Source organism: Rhagoletis pomonella, unplaced genomic scaffold (assembly GCF_013731165.1).
Source record: "Rhagoletis pomonella isolate Grant_MI unplaced genomic scaffold, Rhpom_1.0 Rhpom_scaffold_00013, whole genome shotgun sequence".
In the NCBI taxonomy this organism is placed as follows: domain Eukaryota; kingdom Metazoa; phylum Arthropoda; class Insecta; order Diptera; family Tephritidae; genus Rhagoletis; species Rhagoletis pomonella.
The window spans coordinates 8,015,527-8,034,884 of NW_023458567.1; the positions used below are offsets into that span (position 1 = coordinate 8,015,527).

At 34.6% G+C, this 19,358-nt stretch overlaps 1 protein-coding gene across 7 annotated transcripts in view; it reads right to left on the reverse strand.

Annotated features, from left to right (window-relative positions):
* The window catches only part of LOC118748708 (protein split ends), a 35,792-nt gene continuing 16,434 nt past the window's right edge, over positions 1-19,358 (reverse strand). For 3 of the 7 annotated variants that reach the window (XM_036483348.1, XM_036483350.1, XM_036483347.1), the window contains 7 exons: positions 15,366-15,777; positions 14,585-15,294; positions 14,230-14,362; positions 14,033-14,164; positions 13,753-13,917; positions 9,374-9,874; positions 4,344-8,361 (listed from right to left, as the gene is read on the reverse strand). In XM_036483348.1, the coding sequence (XP_036339241.1) occupies positions 6,700-8,361; positions 9,374-9,874; positions 13,753-13,917; positions 14,033-14,164; positions 14,230-14,362; positions 14,585-15,294; positions 15,366-15,777 (3,715 nt within the window). In that variant the 3' untranslated portion in view covers positions 4,344-6,699. Of the gene's footprint in view, positions 1,840-2,360; positions 2,573-2,648; positions 3,146-3,555; positions 4,295-4,343; positions 8,362-9,373; positions 9,875-13,752; positions 13,918-14,032; positions 14,165-14,229; positions 14,363-14,584; positions 15,295-15,365; positions 15,778-19,358 lie in introns of those variants that run through there. The other 4 variants (XM_036483349.1, XM_036483351.1, XM_036483352.1 and 1 more) reach the window with 4 other exon arrangements.

The window sequence follows — 19,358 nt, forward strand, 5'->3', positions numbered from 1 at the left end:
TTTTTATTTTCACAACTCGAGGAGAAGTTAAGTTTCCTCTCTGTGTCACTGTGATCAATTTCTTCTGCTATATTAAGCAATTTAAATATATTTTAACTTAATATTTTATTAGAAATATCTTTACAAACCTCTTTTCCTTGCTAGCGGCCATTTTTTTTTTACTTCCACATTTCACATTACTCCTCTTCTTCGCAAAATTAATCGATAAAACGAGGTTGGACACCGAACTTTTTATGGCTAATCTCTTTTTCTAATTACAGATTAGGGAGTTAAGCTCAAAAATGAGGATAATCTACATATGAACGATAATTTAACACCCGATCAAATTATCTGAATTCGAAAAATTATGGAAATATATGAATTAATTTTATCATTTTTAAGATAAGAAGTTAAGAAAGGCGACTTTATGTAGATGAAGGGGGAAGTGTAAAAACGCTACCACGTATTTACGAATACTAACGTTTGGGAATACACAATTTGGTTCAGATCCAAAAACCACCGTTGGAAAAAAACACATTTTGAGGATGGTGACGATTCCTTATCCCTCTGAGTCTCGCAAATCAAGTTTCATGAGATTAGCAAGTACTACTCGTATCTCTAGAAATTTTGAATTAATAGTTTTCCCCGATACTTTTCCATATTTTTTAGTCTGAAAAATATGTACATACATATGTATGGAGCTGAAACAATTTGTTTAACCAGTTTTTAAGGGGTCGTTTATCTCTTTTGTAGTTTTGCTGTAGCAGATAATAAAAAGTTGTATTTAGTTTCCGTTTCCGTTTCGCATTTTGTATTTGTTTTGTCTTTAAGAACTAAAACTATATAACAATATCTTGAAGCAATGCTGTTCACAAACAATTACAATACAATACAATATATATATTTTTGTTTTCTTGTTAAATAATCGTAATAATATTCAGTAATAATAATAGTGATAGATAATAGATCACTTAATTATACAGATTTAAGGTAATTCAAACATATAAACACATAATCTGCGGTAAACGTACTAGGTATGTATGTCTGTATTTTTATGTATAAGTGTATGTATGTCTGTATAGTATATGGATATATGCACGAGTGTCTATTAACCGAAGCATTTGAATTGTATTTTGTGTTTGTTTCTTAAGAGCCTTTTTCTTTATTTGATTAAAAATTACAAATTATTACAAGCACAATGTTACATAGATATATATATTTCACATAGTCGCATAATTTTTTCGTCGTCTGCATTTTTTTCGTACACACTATGTGTTAGTAACGTTTCGCTTTAAATTTTTATAACTACATACATAGACATATTACTTAAATCAATTTACCAGTTTCCCGTTATACATATGTATATATTTTTGCATATTTCTCCACTGCACTTGCCTTTTACATATCTTTTTATTTTAATTAACTCATTATTTTTTACGTGAATTTTTGTCTTTCATATCATTTGCTAGTGTTCTTAAGCTATAACTACACGCACAAATAACTGCTAATGCGCTCACCGCTTTCAATCAAATGCTTGCTATGCATGCCAACCAAGCCGCTACTAAGTCATTTTAGTCATTTTTTTTTATTGATTTCTCGTTTTTTCGTTATTTTTGCTATATAATACAAATATTTTACGGTTGAATGAACTTTTTTTTTGTTAATTCGTTTTCGTTGCTATTACTATTTAGTTTAAGTTGTTGATTTATGCTTGTCTATTTTTTGTCCTCTATTTGTTTTAGTGTTATGCAGTTGAGTTGTGTGTCTTTGCATGTGTACGTGTGTGTGTGTGTGAGTGTAGACATGACCTATCTAATAAGCACCACCGCCGAATTGATTTGGATTGTAGAATTGTGGCACCTGAAAGGAAGAAGAGCAGAAAGAGAGCAAAAAATTTAGAAAGTTAAAAACATAAATTTAAAAAAAATATATTATTTTCGATACATAATTTTTTTATGTTATTTTCTGTTGAAATGATATTATTCTTGTTATCTATTATGCACTTTTTTAGTTTTCATCAGTGTTACTATTATTTTTTTCATTTATACCTTTTTGAGTGTTTGTTTGTAATAAAATACATACACAAAGTTTATTTATTAGATACATTTTATTTTCGCAATTTTTTTAAATTCTTATTTTGGTTTGTTTGTAATTTTTTTGTATTTTTATTATTAATTTTTATTTATTAATTGTTTTCTTTTCTAATTATCACTTTGGTTTTTTTATAAGTCGTATTTTATTTTTTATAACAAATTTTTTATTTATTTTTTATTAACTATTTTCCTATTTTTCTTTTTATTTTATTTTATATCAATATTTTTATTTTAAAATTCCCTTTTTTCCTACATAAACTTTAATATAATAAAAAAATGTCTACTCACATCTTGTTGTGGCATTTGTTGTTGTTGCTGTTGCTGCTGATATGCGCCAGCATCATTATTATCCCCAGTAGCGGCCACTGGCCCTGGTCCCGGTATAAAAAAGCCACTTTGAGGTATTACAGCTGGCGGCAAAGCTGGTGCCAATACGTTCTCCGTCGCCTTCATGGGTGCACCTGAGGGATTGAACACATCAACGTAGGAGTTCTTCAAAGCTGCAATGAAAGTATGTAAAAATTAAAAATTACACTTCGCATACAAGTGTTTCCCAGCAATCACTTTAACACTCACTTCGATTGCGTTGCATTTTGAACATATTCGACTGCAAGCTGGGCGTTTTGCTCGCACCTGCAGTATCCGCGCCAGTCAGCGCATGCGCACTATAGCCGGAGACAGGCGCTGGTGAAGCAGAGGGCGCCGGTGCAGCTGCGGGTGTTGGCGCTGAAACAGCAGCATATTGATGAGTGTCGAGTAGTGGTGAAGGCTGCTGTGCTTGCATCGGTTGCGGTTGCTGTTGTTGTAGCTGCTGCTGCTGCTGGTATGGCTGTGCAACGGTAGGTACTGCCGCTGGTGGCGCATGCGCCACTATATCACTCATTTTTGGTGGCGGTTTAAAGCTTTCCTCGGCTGCTGCATCGCCATCCGTGTTCACCCAGCGCTTTTTCTCTGGATCCCAAACAATGCTGGGATTTTTGTCATCCGGCAAGATCATTTGATTTTTCGGCTTGAGTGAAAGTTTATTCCAAATGCCGCCGAACCAGCCGGAATTTTGATTGCCTTGCTGGGAACTGTGAAGGTCAGAAGAAATGGGTTGTGATAAGAAAAAATATTTCAGAGGCTCATCAAAAGCAAAAGTTGCAAAGCTCTGCGAAAACTCTCGGCAAAAAAATAAGCTATATAAAAGCACGAGAAGGGCAAAAATATTTAAACAACTTCGAATCGTTATTCAACTGTATGTATTGCATCGTGGAAGATTTGCACAGGCCTTGAGCTTTCAAAAAATCTCAAACGATTCGATGAGTTTAGCTTTAAAGAGGCACTAAAAAGCTTAATCACTATATTTTTTTTCCTTTTTGCTCTTTATAAAAGTACGATACTTTTAACTTAGAAGCTTTCGCATTATCTTCAAAGCTTTGTAGAGCTTTCTGTAGCTTTTGACCTATTTTAATATTTTATTCGTATTTATTTGTCCACCCACCTCTTATTCGCCTCCTTGCCGCCATCAATTTTACCCCGTTGCTGCTCACCCTTCCGGTTACCAGCGTTGGCGCTACCCTTCTGCTGCTTATCATTATCTGAGCCATAGTTTTTCGACTTGGGCATGGATATGGTGGGGCGCGCATTCTAAAGGTTATTGACGAAGTGTAAATATTACATTTTTGTTAAGGAAATTAGATGTTCAAAGAAAAAAAACTGTACAAGTTTTAGCTGTAAAAGATCTGAAAAGCAGTTGTAAGTTATGAAAAGCTCAAGCCGGTTTTTGGCAAGCCAGAAAAGAAAAAAAAGTAAACTTAAATATTGTAAGGGAGTTAGTAAGTAGTATTAATAGTCAAGGATAATAGCTTAAAGTGTAAAAGCTCCAAATTTTGTAAAGTTCAAAAGCTTTCATGGGCAGATCAAGTATGCGCACAAGTTTTATCAAAGCGGCAAATGAACTTTAAGTCAAAAATGCTGCTTATGTTGCTAGAAGTTTTCGACAGTCAGCTTGTACTCGTAGACAACAGGCAACGCAGGTGCTCCCAAAGCTTTCGAGTATGTATTTTTTTTGTTGAAGAAATTGTTTCAGTTTTAAATAATTTCGAACTTTTAAATATGTCGCAGAATCGCTGATCTTCATGTTACAGTTGAGAAAGCTCCAAGGTAGCGTTCGCAGGAGCTTGCGCGGAGCTTTAATGCATAGCAGCTTACACAATGTCTGGTGTTTACACTTTTTGTTACTAAAATATAATTTTTATAAATAAATATGCTTAGTACAAAATCGCTCGATTAAAATTCATGATTTTTTTTATTCAGCTTTAATTTACAAGAAAAACAATTCATGTCAGCACATTTTTTTGTGTTTGGTTTTTTGTGTGTCGCTTTGCTTACAATTAGCACAATACTTTACAATTTCAGTTTTTAAAATTTTTGTATTAATGTTTAATGAAAAAATAAGTTCCTTAAAGACAAAACAAATACTTTCTGCTAGCGAAAACTTGTTGATTTTTTGTCTCGTGTTATTTATTATATCAAAAAAGGGCTCGCCACGCTTAAGAGGCATTGTCTTCTCAATGCCATTACATTTTTAGAGGTATAAAAAATAAATAATTAAAATTATTGGGGCCAAGATGTGTTTATGCAATTTCGTAGCCAATTTGACGAAAACATAAAATAATATTAAAAAACATCATAAAAAATTATGTGATAAATGTATAAAAAAAAATTTAAAAAAGTTAATAGATATTCCAAATTTATTTTTTTGTTTTTTAATTACTTAAAATGTTCAAAACATATCTGCACATTTCAAACAGAAACGCAATATAAATTTAAAACATCAAAATCTCACAAACTAAATAAAAAATAATAATTTTAATACATCTTTGTAAAATACTTCTATGGAAAAAATATGGGTAGATTCGCTCAAATTGTTACCATAACGAAATTCACCTAAAAATGCTTTTATTTGTTAATACAAAAACGTGTTGGTGAAGTTATGAATTTGTTTAATTACAAAAATAATTTCTTAAATACAAATTTTCAAAACTTTAGATTTAGTCTTTTTCTACAGATTTTGTGTGTGATTCAAAATGTTAAAAATTTGCACTACAATAAAAACCAAATTTTTTTTTCCTTGTCAGATTAAAGTGTATCGGGTTTTTCAATTTGAAAATTCGAATGCCGCATTTCCACCGGTCATTAAATGACAGTAATTTTAATGACAAAGTTGGACGTTAAAAATACCTGCGTCATTAATTTTACAAAAAATGGTCATTAATTTCGTTTCCACACGGCATTTTTTTTACTTTTGTCACCTTCAGTGCGAAAGGCCCTATTTGGCCAATTTGGAATTTTACAAAAGCCAAAAATATAAATATTTTTAATTAATGTACATACATAAAATGTTCTAAATATGCCAGTATGACCAAGATGTAGAGCGAAGGAGAAAGCGCATTCAGCAGTCCCGCTACTTTTTTCGAGGCGAGTTTGACAGAATCCCCTGTTTCATTACGTTGAAAATTGTTTTTTGGAATTTTTTGAAGATATTTGGGAAATAGGTTGGGGAATAGGTTTAAAATTTTCAGTCTTAAATTTCATGGAAACTCATTCTCGTTTCAAATCTCAACATATAAAAAAGAAATTACCTGGCAGATTTTTAAAAAAATATTTATGTTGGTAGCCAGAGAAAAATAATTTCTTATACCATTTCCATTAGGCATAAAAATGACAAAATCACAATAAATGTTTACCATATAAACAAAGGCATGTGAAAACCGATTGGTATATTTCAAAAGCTAACTTTTTCATTGAAATTTTTGTCATTTAGCACCCAGTGGAAATACGTCATTAGGAAATGATAAATTTTTTTTGGTCTAAAATTAAATATTTTAAATCAAAGGAGTAGTTTCTTAATTTGTTTTAGGTTCATTTTTGTACCAGAATCCTTATGAGCCCTCCAACAAAAGTTTTTTTACATTTTTGTACTCTTAAGATGAGTTCATATTTTGAGTAACAATTCGAGCGACGGATAAATGGTGCGTATGAGTTCTCATAAAAAAAAAAAATAAATTCGATATTTTTATATTGTTTATCTAACCAATTCATTTCCACCAAGCCTTAACTGCAGTTTGTAACTATTGGAAAAAGGAGATTACAACTCGAAGGGGGTAATTGCTTATGAAAAGTACAAGCAAACAAAAGACTAAAAGCAAAAAGGTACGAAAAAAATAGCAGCAGTTAAGCTTTTGGTGCAAATGGGTTATAATATACTGTGAGATACATACATTTTCGAGTTTTTCGAATTCGAGTCTGAACTAAATATAGGGAGGTATGTATTCCTGATACACAAAGGTAAAATACAGGTAAAATATGTAGTTTCTAATACACACAGTAAACATATAACATATCTATACATACATACATACATATGATGTGAATTAAAAACAACGAAACTTCCCAATGCAGTATTCCGAACCACATTCTTTTAAGAATTGCCATTTTTACAAATAAAAATTTTTTGTAAAGAAAGCAGTAAAGTGTAAAGTAAAATTCTCTACACACTTCTAATAAAATTCCAACTAAGGGGTATGTGTACAGTTTTTTGCACAACGACTAAATCGCTAAATCTCTGCCCTCATTTTGCCCCTTAAATATGTTTCTTTTCGTGCGCCTCTCCAATCGGCCCATCCACATCGAAGGTACGCACTGGCTGCTGCTGCGTCTTCCGTTGCTCAATCGATTTCGAGTCCAGGTACTTTTCGAAAGACGTCAAACTTTGCTCAACTTCATGGCACATCTTCTCATAGTTTAGCGGTATTGATGGATTGGCAATAAGCTCCTGCATAGACCATACTGCATGATGTTTGCTAGTGGAAACAGTATCACCACCACGGCCGGCGGTGCCGCCGCTGCTGCTAGCCAACGACACGCTTCTCGCCTCTTTGATGATACCCAGTCGGCTGAAGAAGCTTCGCTGCGGGCGCTCTTGTTGAGCAATCAACTCTTCCAAATCATATGGTATGCCCTCTACATCCCCATCTAGATCATCAACCAGGAGGTCATCATCGTCATCATCATCCTCATCGAAATCCTCGTCCTCATCTTCCTCTGCCACATCGCCGAGTATATCGCATTCATCCAAATCATAGTCGTTCAGCATGTGCGCATACTTGCAACGCGCCGTTTCAGCATTCGCTTCGGGATCATAGTCGCGGCCCAACGCTTGGAAACGCGACTGCAGGGGCATATCGATGGGATAGGTGCCGTTGTAGACGATTTGTTTGTACGGTGCAGTGTGGAGGCGATGAGATGCGGCTCTGCCACTACTTAAGCTATTGCCTTTAGAAGCATGCCTGCTGCACGACGGCATTGAAAGAGGTTTGCTGGAAGTGTCGGTGTTTGTTGATTGATAGCTGGCGAGCGCTTTGTTGGATTGTGACGCAACACAGCCTTTGTTGGAAGCGTCTTGAGTGTCTCCACTTTCAGTTATCACCGCAGCTGCGACCGCCTTGGCGTGCGCTACTGCGACTTCGGCCCTACTACTACCACTGCTACAGCTCCCGCTACTACTACTATTTCTACTACAACTAGCTTTAGTACTAAAATTGGCAACACTGCCACCGGTAGCTGGTGGTGGTGGTGGTGGCAATTTCTTACTGGGCCCCTCTACCCTTTCCGCCACCACTTCCACCTCCTGCGGCAGATTGAAATTGACACGCTTTACTATACCGCTCCCGTTCGAATGCGAATTCGAATTTGTGCTTAAATTTCTATTTGACTTTTCATTAAATGCATTTATTTTTTGTGCAAGCGTTTGTTGTTGCTCTAGCAGTTTATTTGGCATTTTTGGCAAGACCTGATTTTTTTGCTGTTGCTGCTGCTGCTGTTGGTGCTGAAGTTGCTGTTGCGGTAGCAAAACATTACTTTGTTTACTTACATCTGGCGGCGAACTTAGAAAAGATGTAGCCAGTTTCGCTGAGTGTTGTTGCTTTTGTTGCTCCTTGTTGTTCTTGTAATTGGTGTTAAGCTTCTTTGCAACACGCGTCTGCGGACCATCATAACTGTTATATAATTTGGCTGCTGCAGCGGTTATTTTCAACGGTTGTTGTTGCTGCAACTTACTGCCACTCTCCAAAGTGGTTGTGTATGTCTTTGCTGTTGATCTTGCCTTGGCAGGCGCTTGATTCAATGTTAATATATCATTTGATTTTAAATTTTGTTCAACACTTTTAGTGGAGTCTTCTGGAGATGGCGTTTCTGCTGGGTCTGTTGCTGCTAACACTAGTTCGTTATCATCATTTGTAGAGTACTGCAGTGGCGATATTTCCATCAAATCCAGTAAAATTTATGGCAAGCATGTGTACAAATTGGTAGGATTGTGGTAAATTCATGAGAAAGGTAAATAAATTTTTAAGCAATACCCAGCTGGCCAAATAAAAGTATAAAGTATAATACGAAGATGATTACTAACTCTCCAAAGTTGTTGTCTGTCGCTTTTTGAAAGCGATACAAGTTTAGAAATTCTATAAAAAAAAAGCTATTGAAAATTGTGCTACATAATTTAGATATACATACATATGTATGTTGGTTTAATATACTAATAGAAACTATTAAGTGAGGGAGAGAAAATACTCTAAAAAAACCGAAATTACAACGCCACAAGATTCCCCATGGCATTCCAAAATGTCTTCAAAGTCGCCAAGTTTTCAATTGATGGCCCTAATTTAAAAACTCTACATGAAAGTCTACACGGCTTTTTCGACAGTCTCCAAAATGTAAATGCATTAAAATAACACTAGAACCTCCAAAACTAATTTGGGAATAAAAACTCTACAAAAAAGTGTCCAAACATGATTTCAATTATAGAAACTTACACATAAATACGTCTCCAATAATTCCAAAATCCTCTGAATGTTTTAGAAGCTTTTAGTACAATCAGTCGACAAATTAACGGCAATAAGTAGTAATTTCTTGTTTACCAACTTTTGCAAAAATTAAGACACTGTATCTTCGCACCACAGCATTTGTTTTATTTTTCCTTAACACTTTTATTTGGCCATTTTGGTATTTTCAGTAGCTGCCAAACATAGCCTTTCATCTCCACGCCGTGCGAAAGCTATATAAATATTTGTGTATCTATGCGCAATTTGGAAAATGCAAGCCAGGAACATTTTCTCAGACATATCAACAATTTTTCTTCATACACATTTTTTTCATGAATCTGCCCTTTTTTGTTTATCCCCTCACCATACACTAACTACCCCAAATCCAGAAGGATCCACTCAGCGCAATATTCGCACATTCGCACGCTCTCCACTTACCTCATCACCATAACCAACATGTTGTTGCTGTTGCTGCTGCTGCTGTTGCTGTTGTGCCCAGTAGTCATAGGCTCCAGCATTATTTTGCGCAGCCATTGATTCAGCGCCATAGCCTTGATAAGGTTGCTGCTGGTGCTGATTGTAGTAAGCATAGGCATCGCTGGCATCAACCGACTTTTGCGCATCGGCATCTGTGTATGTTGCAGGTGCTTGCTGATCTGCGCTCCCCTGAAGGTTGTTGTAATCGGCCGTAGCTACTGCTAATTGTGGCTGTTGATTATAGGGATCAGCTTTCAAATCATGAAGTGGTTGTGGCTGTGGCTGTTGCTGTTGTGTATCTGGATTATAGAAAGCAGGCGGTTGTTCTGCATTGCTGATACTATTATATTGCATATTCAGCTCATTAAATTGTTTATTTATCTCCGCAAATTGTTGATCAATTAGACTCTGCGTCTCAGTACTTTGTCCATAGCCAGGTGCAGCAGGGCTGGGGTATTCAATCTGAAAGGAAAAATTTTTACTTTAAATATATATAGAAATCTAAAAAATATATTTGTTCTGTGCAATGTTAAAAAATTGCCTTTATTTAAACTTTAAGTGAGCTGAATTAGTTGTTGCACGTTCTAAGTGCATATTTACACACAAATTTAGCATTTTAGCAGCGCTGAATAACTTATTAGGCAAGCAATTTTCACTTTAAAGGCGCTGAATACTGATTAGAGACTGTCAATGCCCCAAAAATGGTTCAAAATCGACGCTGAATAGTACTTTTTAGAACTTGTGACATTGAAAATACATACCAAGGTTTTGGTAGTGTGCTGAATAGGCGCCAGATATTTTATGAAATAATATTTGGCTACTAAAAATCACACTTAATACGCAAAAGATATCACATTATTTTTGCAAGAATTAACTAAAAATAGTTTGCATAACTGAAGCGCTGAATAATTTAAAGAGCTAGATTTTTCGTGCCACATTACTATTATAAACCAATGGAAAATGAATAATAAATGTGTATACACATGCCTGTTTGTGTTTAAAGTATTCCAACAGCTCACTGCAATTTCATGCTGAATAGCTAAAAGCATTGATTGTCCGGGCTGTTAAACAATCAAGCTGTCACTTACGCATTTAATATATGTATGTAATAGTTGAATTTATGATTTCAATAAAAAGTGGCTTATAAAAATTTCGTAGATAAAAATTTGTTGTTAAGTGTGCAAAGAGTATGAAAAATCGGAAGGGATTTAAAATAAATTAGCGCTGAATTATTGATATATCAAAAAGAAAATTATTAGCTAGTTAAAGCTCAATTTCGGAAAGCTGCATCACTTTTATGGTATTAAGCGAAAATAATTCAAAGCTTGCAGATTTGAATCGAAAAACACAAGTCTTTCGTAATCTTGGTATATATAATATATATAATTGACGCATTTTTTAAGAGAAAATTTTCTAAATAAAGTTTATTTAGGGCCGTTTTCTCAAGAAGTATTTGTTTTACAAAATGTGCAGGACAGATAAATTTTAAAAGCTACTTGAGAAAATAGCCCTTAGTTTTGAAATTCTTCTATACATTAGGGAGTGCGGTAAAGTGGCGCTGAATATAAAAGTAGCAAATCAAGTGAAACATTATTACGCTGTATTGTACAAACGGGTTATTGAACCGCTTCTTATTTATCAGCTATACCACTTTTGTATGCAAAACTTTTTTGAATTACACAAAAATTCGCATACATGTTTTCAAACGGAGCTGAATTTTTTAAAATAGAGCATGCTTATGGATTTTCAAAGCAAATAAGGGAATTTTCCTAATTTTATGAATAGTAGAATGTGACATATCAGCGCTGAATAACAAAAATCGGCTAATTTGTGTAAAAATGTGAATCTCAAGATAACGAAGCGCATCTAAAGATTCAATACGGCGCTTAATACAAACGCAAAATAGAATAATTAAATGCGATCTATATTTTTTATATTACTGTTGACTTCCAAATGGGGTGCAATAATTCTTGTAAAATAGCCCAGCAAAGCGCTGAATCCACGGAGAACAACTTAGCTCAGGCAACTGACTGCCAGTGTTGCCATTTTAACCGTTTTCCAGCTAGATTTAGCCGGTTGCGATAGCAAACAGCCGGAGAAATTTTGATTTAGCCGGCAGCCGATTTGTTAGCCGTTTTGCAGAAAAAAGTGAGCCGTTTTTAGCCGATTTTGCTATTTGCCTTGTTTTCTTAAATTTCAAATATGTATATATGTTTCCATTTTTGACTAAGCGACCTAAAATCTGTTAGAAATGGCTACTAGCCTTATCGAGGAGAAAATGTTCATGTCAGGCAGGGTTGTATGAAACTGGTCCGATTTCGCTTATTTTTATTTTAAACGAAGAAGGGATTTTCTTCATAAAATTTTTGTTATAAATATCTTAATTTTAAGTGTGAAGTTTTATTCCCAAACTTAGAAAATAAGAAATTGTTTCACTGTTAAGACACTTAAGATGCGTTGGTGTTTGGATATAGTGCCAACAAACAGAATAAATATTACATGTAGATATTGTCTTCCCAGATAGCGCATACTCAATTCTGCCTAAATTACAAAACATCATTTTTGCCCACTCCCAAAGGTTTAAGGTAAGGAAAAAATTGATATTTTCAAGCACTATGTACATATATGGGTGTTTCCATCGGAAGGTCCACCACGACAAAAAAAATAAAAGTCTTATATCTAACGTATTTACAGACCGATTTGTCTGCTTTTTAAAATATATACTGGCTATGTAAGTAGAATCATGTTTGAGTAAAATGGTCTTCCTAGGTGGCGCCAAGGTCGAGATATTTCGAAAAACCGTATTTATGGTCCGATTTGGTTCGAATTTGGCGTATGTAGTTGAAATATAATAAATCATAGATTTCCAGCAAATTGACCCTGAATTGGCGCTGAAGTCAAAATATAAAGTATATTCGACATAAAATACATGTTTTATTTGCGTTAAAAATTCATTTAAAAACAATATTAACAAAAATATAACGATGGAAATTCATGTCACGTGACGCCACGTCACGTGACGTTTCACACTTGGGGTTGTAAAAGAAAATTGAAACAAGTTGCATTAATTCAAAAAACTCTAAAAGCAACTGGAATTTCTCAAAGTCGTATTAAAATAAGTTTCATGAAAATAGCCATCCACAATTCGCAGAGTTTTGCGATTTTGTAAGAAAAGAAAAAATCAACTTCCATTTTTTGTCACGTAACGACACTCTCTTTAAATGCTTATATTTCAGGACCAAGCAGTTCGATTGTTTTCATTTTTCGGTTAAATATAGAGCTAATTTTGTGCTATACAAATGCCCAAAATAGTTAAAGAAAACAAATGGTATTCCTTTTTTGTATCACATTTAAACGTACGACTGTCACGTATGCGACGTATGGAAATACCCATATGTATTTTTTTAAACAAACTTTTTTGCTGAGAACTTATTTAAATTCCAAAAACCGAATGTCAACTTGATTTAAAGGAACCAACACTGAAGTGAGTCAAAATAAAAATGAAAGAGCACAAATTTCTATGGAAAGCAAAACTCTCTGGGAATCCTACGAGACATCTGATGGTCATATGACCGGTCATCTAAATGGGAGATCTGCAGTCTTTTGGTAACATATTTTACATCAGAATTGAAGGGATTTCTGAAAAATCTGACCAGTTCTTTTGTGTTTCGGTTGATATTAACTTAAGGTCGTTGTTTTACTGCCTTAAATTGAAGGGAAATTTTTACAGGGTTTTTTAAGTATATTGGTTTCTATTTGAGTGTATCGGTCAGTCTGAAAAGGCCTTGTAGGGAAGACAATAGGTTTGTTCGTCGAAAATCCAGCGAGAATTATCACTCAAAATATCAGATAGTAATAGTAATAGATAGTTTTTTTTGCCGAGTACCTTTCAAATCATTGGAATTAACTAAATTAATTAAGTAAACGAGTATTAAATTACATTTTTCATTTTAAAATCGCCCCAGTTTGTAAATTTTTAAATTTAACGAACTTGTTTATTCAAATTATCGTCGACAAAAAATCCAACCATGTGCCACAATCATATGTATTTCCTAATTGCAAATTCTTGCTGGCAAAATTTTTTCCGGCTCGAATTTGTAACTTCTCTCCAAGAAATAGTCTTTTTACTCGTGATTTATTTAAATAAATCATGTGAAATTTAGTTGAAACATTTTAGCTGTTTTTAGCCGGTTTTATTTGCCAATTTAGCCGGTTCGTCCAAAAAGTTCTGGCAACACTGCTGACTACATACAGCTACATACTACATGAAGCTTAATATGGAGTTGCCACATACAGCTACGTAAATACAATCAAAGGACCAAAAATATTTCGATTCTCACCTTATGTTGCACTGCGATGGCACGCAAGTCTTTCAACCATGCTTGCTCTTCAAAACTCGGTAACTGACTGTTATTTAAATTTTCTTCGGCATTTTGTTGTTGATCATCGATTGAACGCTCCAACACTGGATCATAGTGTTTGAGGCGATCAGCAAATTGGTAGATCTGCAAAGGAAAAGAAGAAAGTGAGAAGTTAAAAGAGAAGAGGTAAAAAGAGTTTATAAGGGTCTAAGGCTTAATAGTTGCATGAGAAAAGCTTTAAAACCGAACACAAACTCACCTTATTGATAAAGCTTGGCTCATATTTGCTTGGATCGCGTTGTATATGTAGCGCTATTTGCTCGAAATACATTAAGCTACGTAAATGGTAGCCGTAATCCAACAAACGTGTGGCCAGCAAATATTTATAAGGCTGCAAAGAATTTAACAAAGTAGGATACAATTTGGTTATTACGTGTCTGCCAGTCTGTGACTTACTTGAAACTCGACTACCGAGAATTTATCATCATTCAGCGAGCAAGCATACTCATAAATTTCGGTCATTATAATCGCTTCACTGGTTGCGAAATCGTTGAAAGTTTTATAATGAGACGAGCCAAGTAAAACGAGTCTGAAAATAGAAGTTGTTGAGATGGTTTATACCGAAAGACTGAACCCTTGGAACTTGAGGAAAGAAAATTTAAAGAGAAGAAAACCATGGAGAACGTGGGCAAAGCCATCGGAGCTTGATCAATTAAAAGTCCTAATGTAAGCATAATTCTTCACTTATTATTTTTAACATTCACAAAGCGCAAGCTATTCGGAATCTAACACCACTCCCCACTCCACTAACTTTGGCAAATGCTGCTGCAGCGTGCTCTCCTGTGTGGCGCTCTCCTGATAGCGTCCGAATCCCACCTGTGCCATTAGATAGCAAAAGTGAGCGGCAAATAGGTCACCACGATTTAGCAACGAATCGCCGAGCGTTGTTATCGATTTACGATCCAATTCTGGCTTTTGTGACGTGTTCGACAGTATCATCGAAAGGTGTGGACGCCAATCGCCCCACTTCTCATCCTGCACGCTGGTCACACTCGACGGCTGGCGGCCGCTCATCAACTGATACAGTGTTTGCAATGGGTCGTTCAACTCCAACTTATTGGCGAACTTCATCATGACATTGGCATGCGAACGACGATCCACCTTGGAGGCGAGGAAGAGCGCATGACCCCAGAGATTGTTATCAGTGGCCCAATCGAGCGCCTCATTTACATTGCCATAGAGCAAATAGTTGCGGAACTTTTCGGTTATCTCAGCTTCGCTCAGAGCTGGTGGAGTCGTGGGTGTAGTAGTGGATTTTGGTGCGCCATCTACATGAGCTGCTGAAGCATGTTCTGTGTTTTCGTGTGCAGTGGGCGACTCAGTTTCTAGTGCGGCAGCCTCTCCCGATTCCTCCTCATCGCCACTAAGCGCAGACGAATTATCGTCAGTGTTTTCTGCTTGATATGGGAATTGTTGTTGATTTTTCAAAAGCAGCTCTGCTATATCTGTGCCAACCACCATCTGTGTAAATGTGATAAAAGAGAATAGATTAAATTTTTGATAATATTTCTGCGCTACCCTAAACCACTTACGCCATTTTGACGCAGCAACAAAATTAGCAAATTCCACATCAGCGTGTATGAGCCACGATATTTCTCGATATTATTGCACAACAGCTGCTTGGCATAGATTGTGGTCTCCATTGGACCCAAACGTATCTGCTCCTCGCAGAATTCAATAATTGTTTTCTTGTGTGTAAGGCCACGTACCAACGGACCAGGATAGGCCTGGAAGAGTTGACGTGTCGCATCGTTGGCGCCCAAGCGTTGCAATTTCACAATATTGCTGATGGCGCCATGCGAGGTGTACTTCGGCTTAACGGTGACGAGTATGCCAGCCGACAGCGTAGCAATTGCATGTTCGTTGACGAATTTACGTGGTGTCAAACGTTGTGGATCGGGTTCGGCGATGGCATCAACATCGCGCAATGACACATGACCCGATCTAAAAAGGTGTAGGGAGATTAGGAGTTAGTAAATTGTTGAATGTGTAGTAAATTCATGAAAAAAGTAAACATTATGCACGATAAGACTTAAAAGTAAGAGAAGAATAAATAAATTAAGTATATTTTAAGCAGTAAAAAAAAACATTGTAAATAAGTATTTTAAAAGTAGAAAACTTAAATAAAGATTTGTAAGGCTGCACATGCGCATAGTAAATAAGTTGAAATTGCCCTGAAAACATGCATTTTAAAAAGAGATAAAAAACAAATTTATATCGAAAATCTTAACGTTATTGTAGTATTCTAGAGTTAGGATACAAAATTCATAAAATAAGATATGATTTACATAATTTTTACTACAAACAGTAAATTAAAAAATATGTTTCTCAAATACATATGTATATAAATTTGTGGCAATGTCGCCTCTTATGGTCAAAAAGTACATCTTTATATAGTGTGGAAGTAAATTACTAACGATTCAAGCAACAAAAAATTACATTATTGCCACCTGTAGAAAAAGAGTTAAAGTTTAGTAAAACTTATTTGGCTTCGTTGAGTGGCAAAAGGTGAATGCGTTAAATTTTTTCTGAATAAATTATTACATGCATTAAAAGAAGTTGTTTTCGGTGTTGCCATCCAATATTTTAACTACAACAATTTAATAATTACTCAGACGAGAAATAAACTTGTTCGCACTAAAGTGTACAGGGATGCCACCTGTTTTTTTGTAAATTGAACTTCGCATTAAACTTTTAACGCAATACAATTTTTCGAGAAATGGCATTATGGCTACATGATTTTTCGAATGGCTTGGCACCGCACAGCATGGACAATGAAATTAAGCAGCTCTGGAGTTTTCGCGAGAAGGATTCTGCGAAATATTTACGAGTCTGCGCGATGACTAATACCGCAGACGATTTAACGATGAGCTGTATGAGCTTTACAACGACATAGAGTGCAGAAAATTAAAATTTAACGGCTCCGCTGGCTAGGTCATGTCGTTCGAATGGACAGAAAGGCTCCAGCTCTGAAAGTATTCAACGCGGGTCCCGATGCTGGTAAAAGAGGAAGAGGAAGACCCCGCTTGCGTTGGAAAGACTAGGTGGAAAAGGACTTGGCTTCACTTGGCATTTGCAATTGGCGTAAGTTGGCGGAGCAAACCAAAGTTATAACCATTTTTTTAAGAGTTTAAGAATTTTTTCTTTTGATCACAAAAGTGATGCCACCTATTTTTAACAGAAAACATTATGGTTTAGCGGTTTAGCAAAACTTTTAGCTTCGAAAATAAGTTGATGTTTAGAAATTGTATCACAATAACCGAGTTTCAACTCAATAACTTTTTTTTCACAACATTTTTTTCATATTTTTTGCCAGTTGAGCTTTTATTTTTAATCTGTTTATTTTCGAAAAAGGTAATAAATTTAAATAAAAAAATACCGAACTCTTTTAGCTTCATTTTAGTGAAAAATATTGATTTTTTAAAATGTTGCAATGTTGCCACCTATTTCTTCAAATATATTTTGTAGGTATCTAAGAAATGTGTTGGCTTGGGCGCAGGGTTGCACCAAATTTTAATAAAAAACGAAATCTGCTGTTACCTGAAACTGTGAGTAGCTCTGAGACTTAATTATCCTATGAAGAAAATGCATTCAACTAAATTTAGGGCGCATCTTTTATTTTAACTGCTTTTAATACATATAAAAGCAAATTTTTTACTGTGTAAAAAGGCTTTTGAATGAAAAATTAAGATTCAAGAATTATTCCCCGTTTGCTAGGGCATGATTTCATTTTTTTTTCATTAAAACTAACAATTCAGCAGTTTATATATAGCATTTTGCTCATTGAAAATAAATTCATTTCGCATCCGATTCGTTATCTTGAAATTTTTTCGGTGAAATGGCGGCTAGTCTTTGCATTATTTATTTGAAATGTTGAAAAATATCTTACGGGAGGTACAATACAACAATAAGCCTTATGGTATGTTTTTTATGAATACCCTTACTACCTACAAAATTAATTAATATTCAAGTTCTGAAAGCGTGGACGTTTCTTTGCCGAATTAGGTTTTTTTTCTTTACATATAAATATTATATACATGTTTTCTATATAACTATTTTTGCCTATAAGCTATTAAAAAAACACATGCATTACTAGCTGTTTTTGGAATGAAAATAATTTAAACGTCATATTTAAAGAGAAGTGTCCAACATTCACTTATGAAGGTATTTATTTACAAAAGATGAGTTATGTTTTATTCGATGACGAGACCTGAAAAAGTTTGCAGATGTATGTCTGTATGTAGATCGTTAAGAAAAACGTATTTTATACGTATGTAAGTACATGCAACTCAATCAAAATTATTGGAAATTATATTTGCCGTATCACACGTTCCCTATTGCCGATACAAAATGAAGGACACCGGAGCGTGGGAAACAGCACTGAGGGTATTCTCCTAAACTGGAAAATTTGGTAAACATCAAAAGTGTAAAAAATTTTAAAATTTGTATGCAAGTTACTTTTATGTTTTGATTTTCTTAATTTTTTGAGTTACAGGAAGTTCTTTAAATGAGACAATAACTCGATGGAAAGCCACAAATTTTAGTTTTGAGTAATCCTTAACTTTAGAGCATTCTGGCGGACTTCAAAAAGACAAATTAAAAAATAACTAACATAAATTTGGTTAAGAACAAAAAAGGAAGATTGTAAGTGAACTAACCATTTATAAAAAGGGTGTATTCACAAAATTCATAAAATGTCAGAATTGCTAAGAATAAAAAAAAAAAAATCCAAAATTAGAATCAAATTTAAAGGCAAATTCAATGCCGAAACTTGGACGCCTTGAAAAGTGACTAAACTACAAATTCTTGAATGCACCTTTTGGCAAATACCAAACGTCTTAACAATTTAGTAGCCCTATTTTGTTTTACGTTTTTCCACCTTTCTAACATCGATTGTATTGTATGTATGTATGTTTGTGTAGCAAATAATGAAGACCAAAGAGTAGAAAGAAGATCGGGAAATACAAGAAAAATATCTCAATATCCTTAGGAAAAAAATATGTATGGCAGGCAAAAATTTACACTAAATTTTCCAATAACTTCAGAGTAAAGAAAATGTTTTCTATATATAATATAGCACCCATTAATAGAGTAAAATATTACATTTTAAATAGCAACTGCATACAAGAGGAAAATACGAACATCAAATAGACCCAGCGTTTATGTACTACATAGATAACGATGTACATATGTGAGTATAAATATAGACCCTTAGTAGATATATTTTCATATCACAGACAATACGAAAATCGACGTCCATATTTTCATATTGTTAATATATTTGTAAGTATATAGACATATATAGATAATTTGGATAAATTTATGTAAGTATAGACTATTTTGATCCCAAATAAGTATAGATATAAACTACTCATACATTCAACACAGAAATTTCGCCAAATTAAGTAATGGAAAAATGATTTAAAAAATTTTACCAATTGTCCTATATGTAAGCATGTACATACATACATACACACAAATACAGTATTGGCCAATACAATAGCAGCCTCATTTCAAAGTGATAT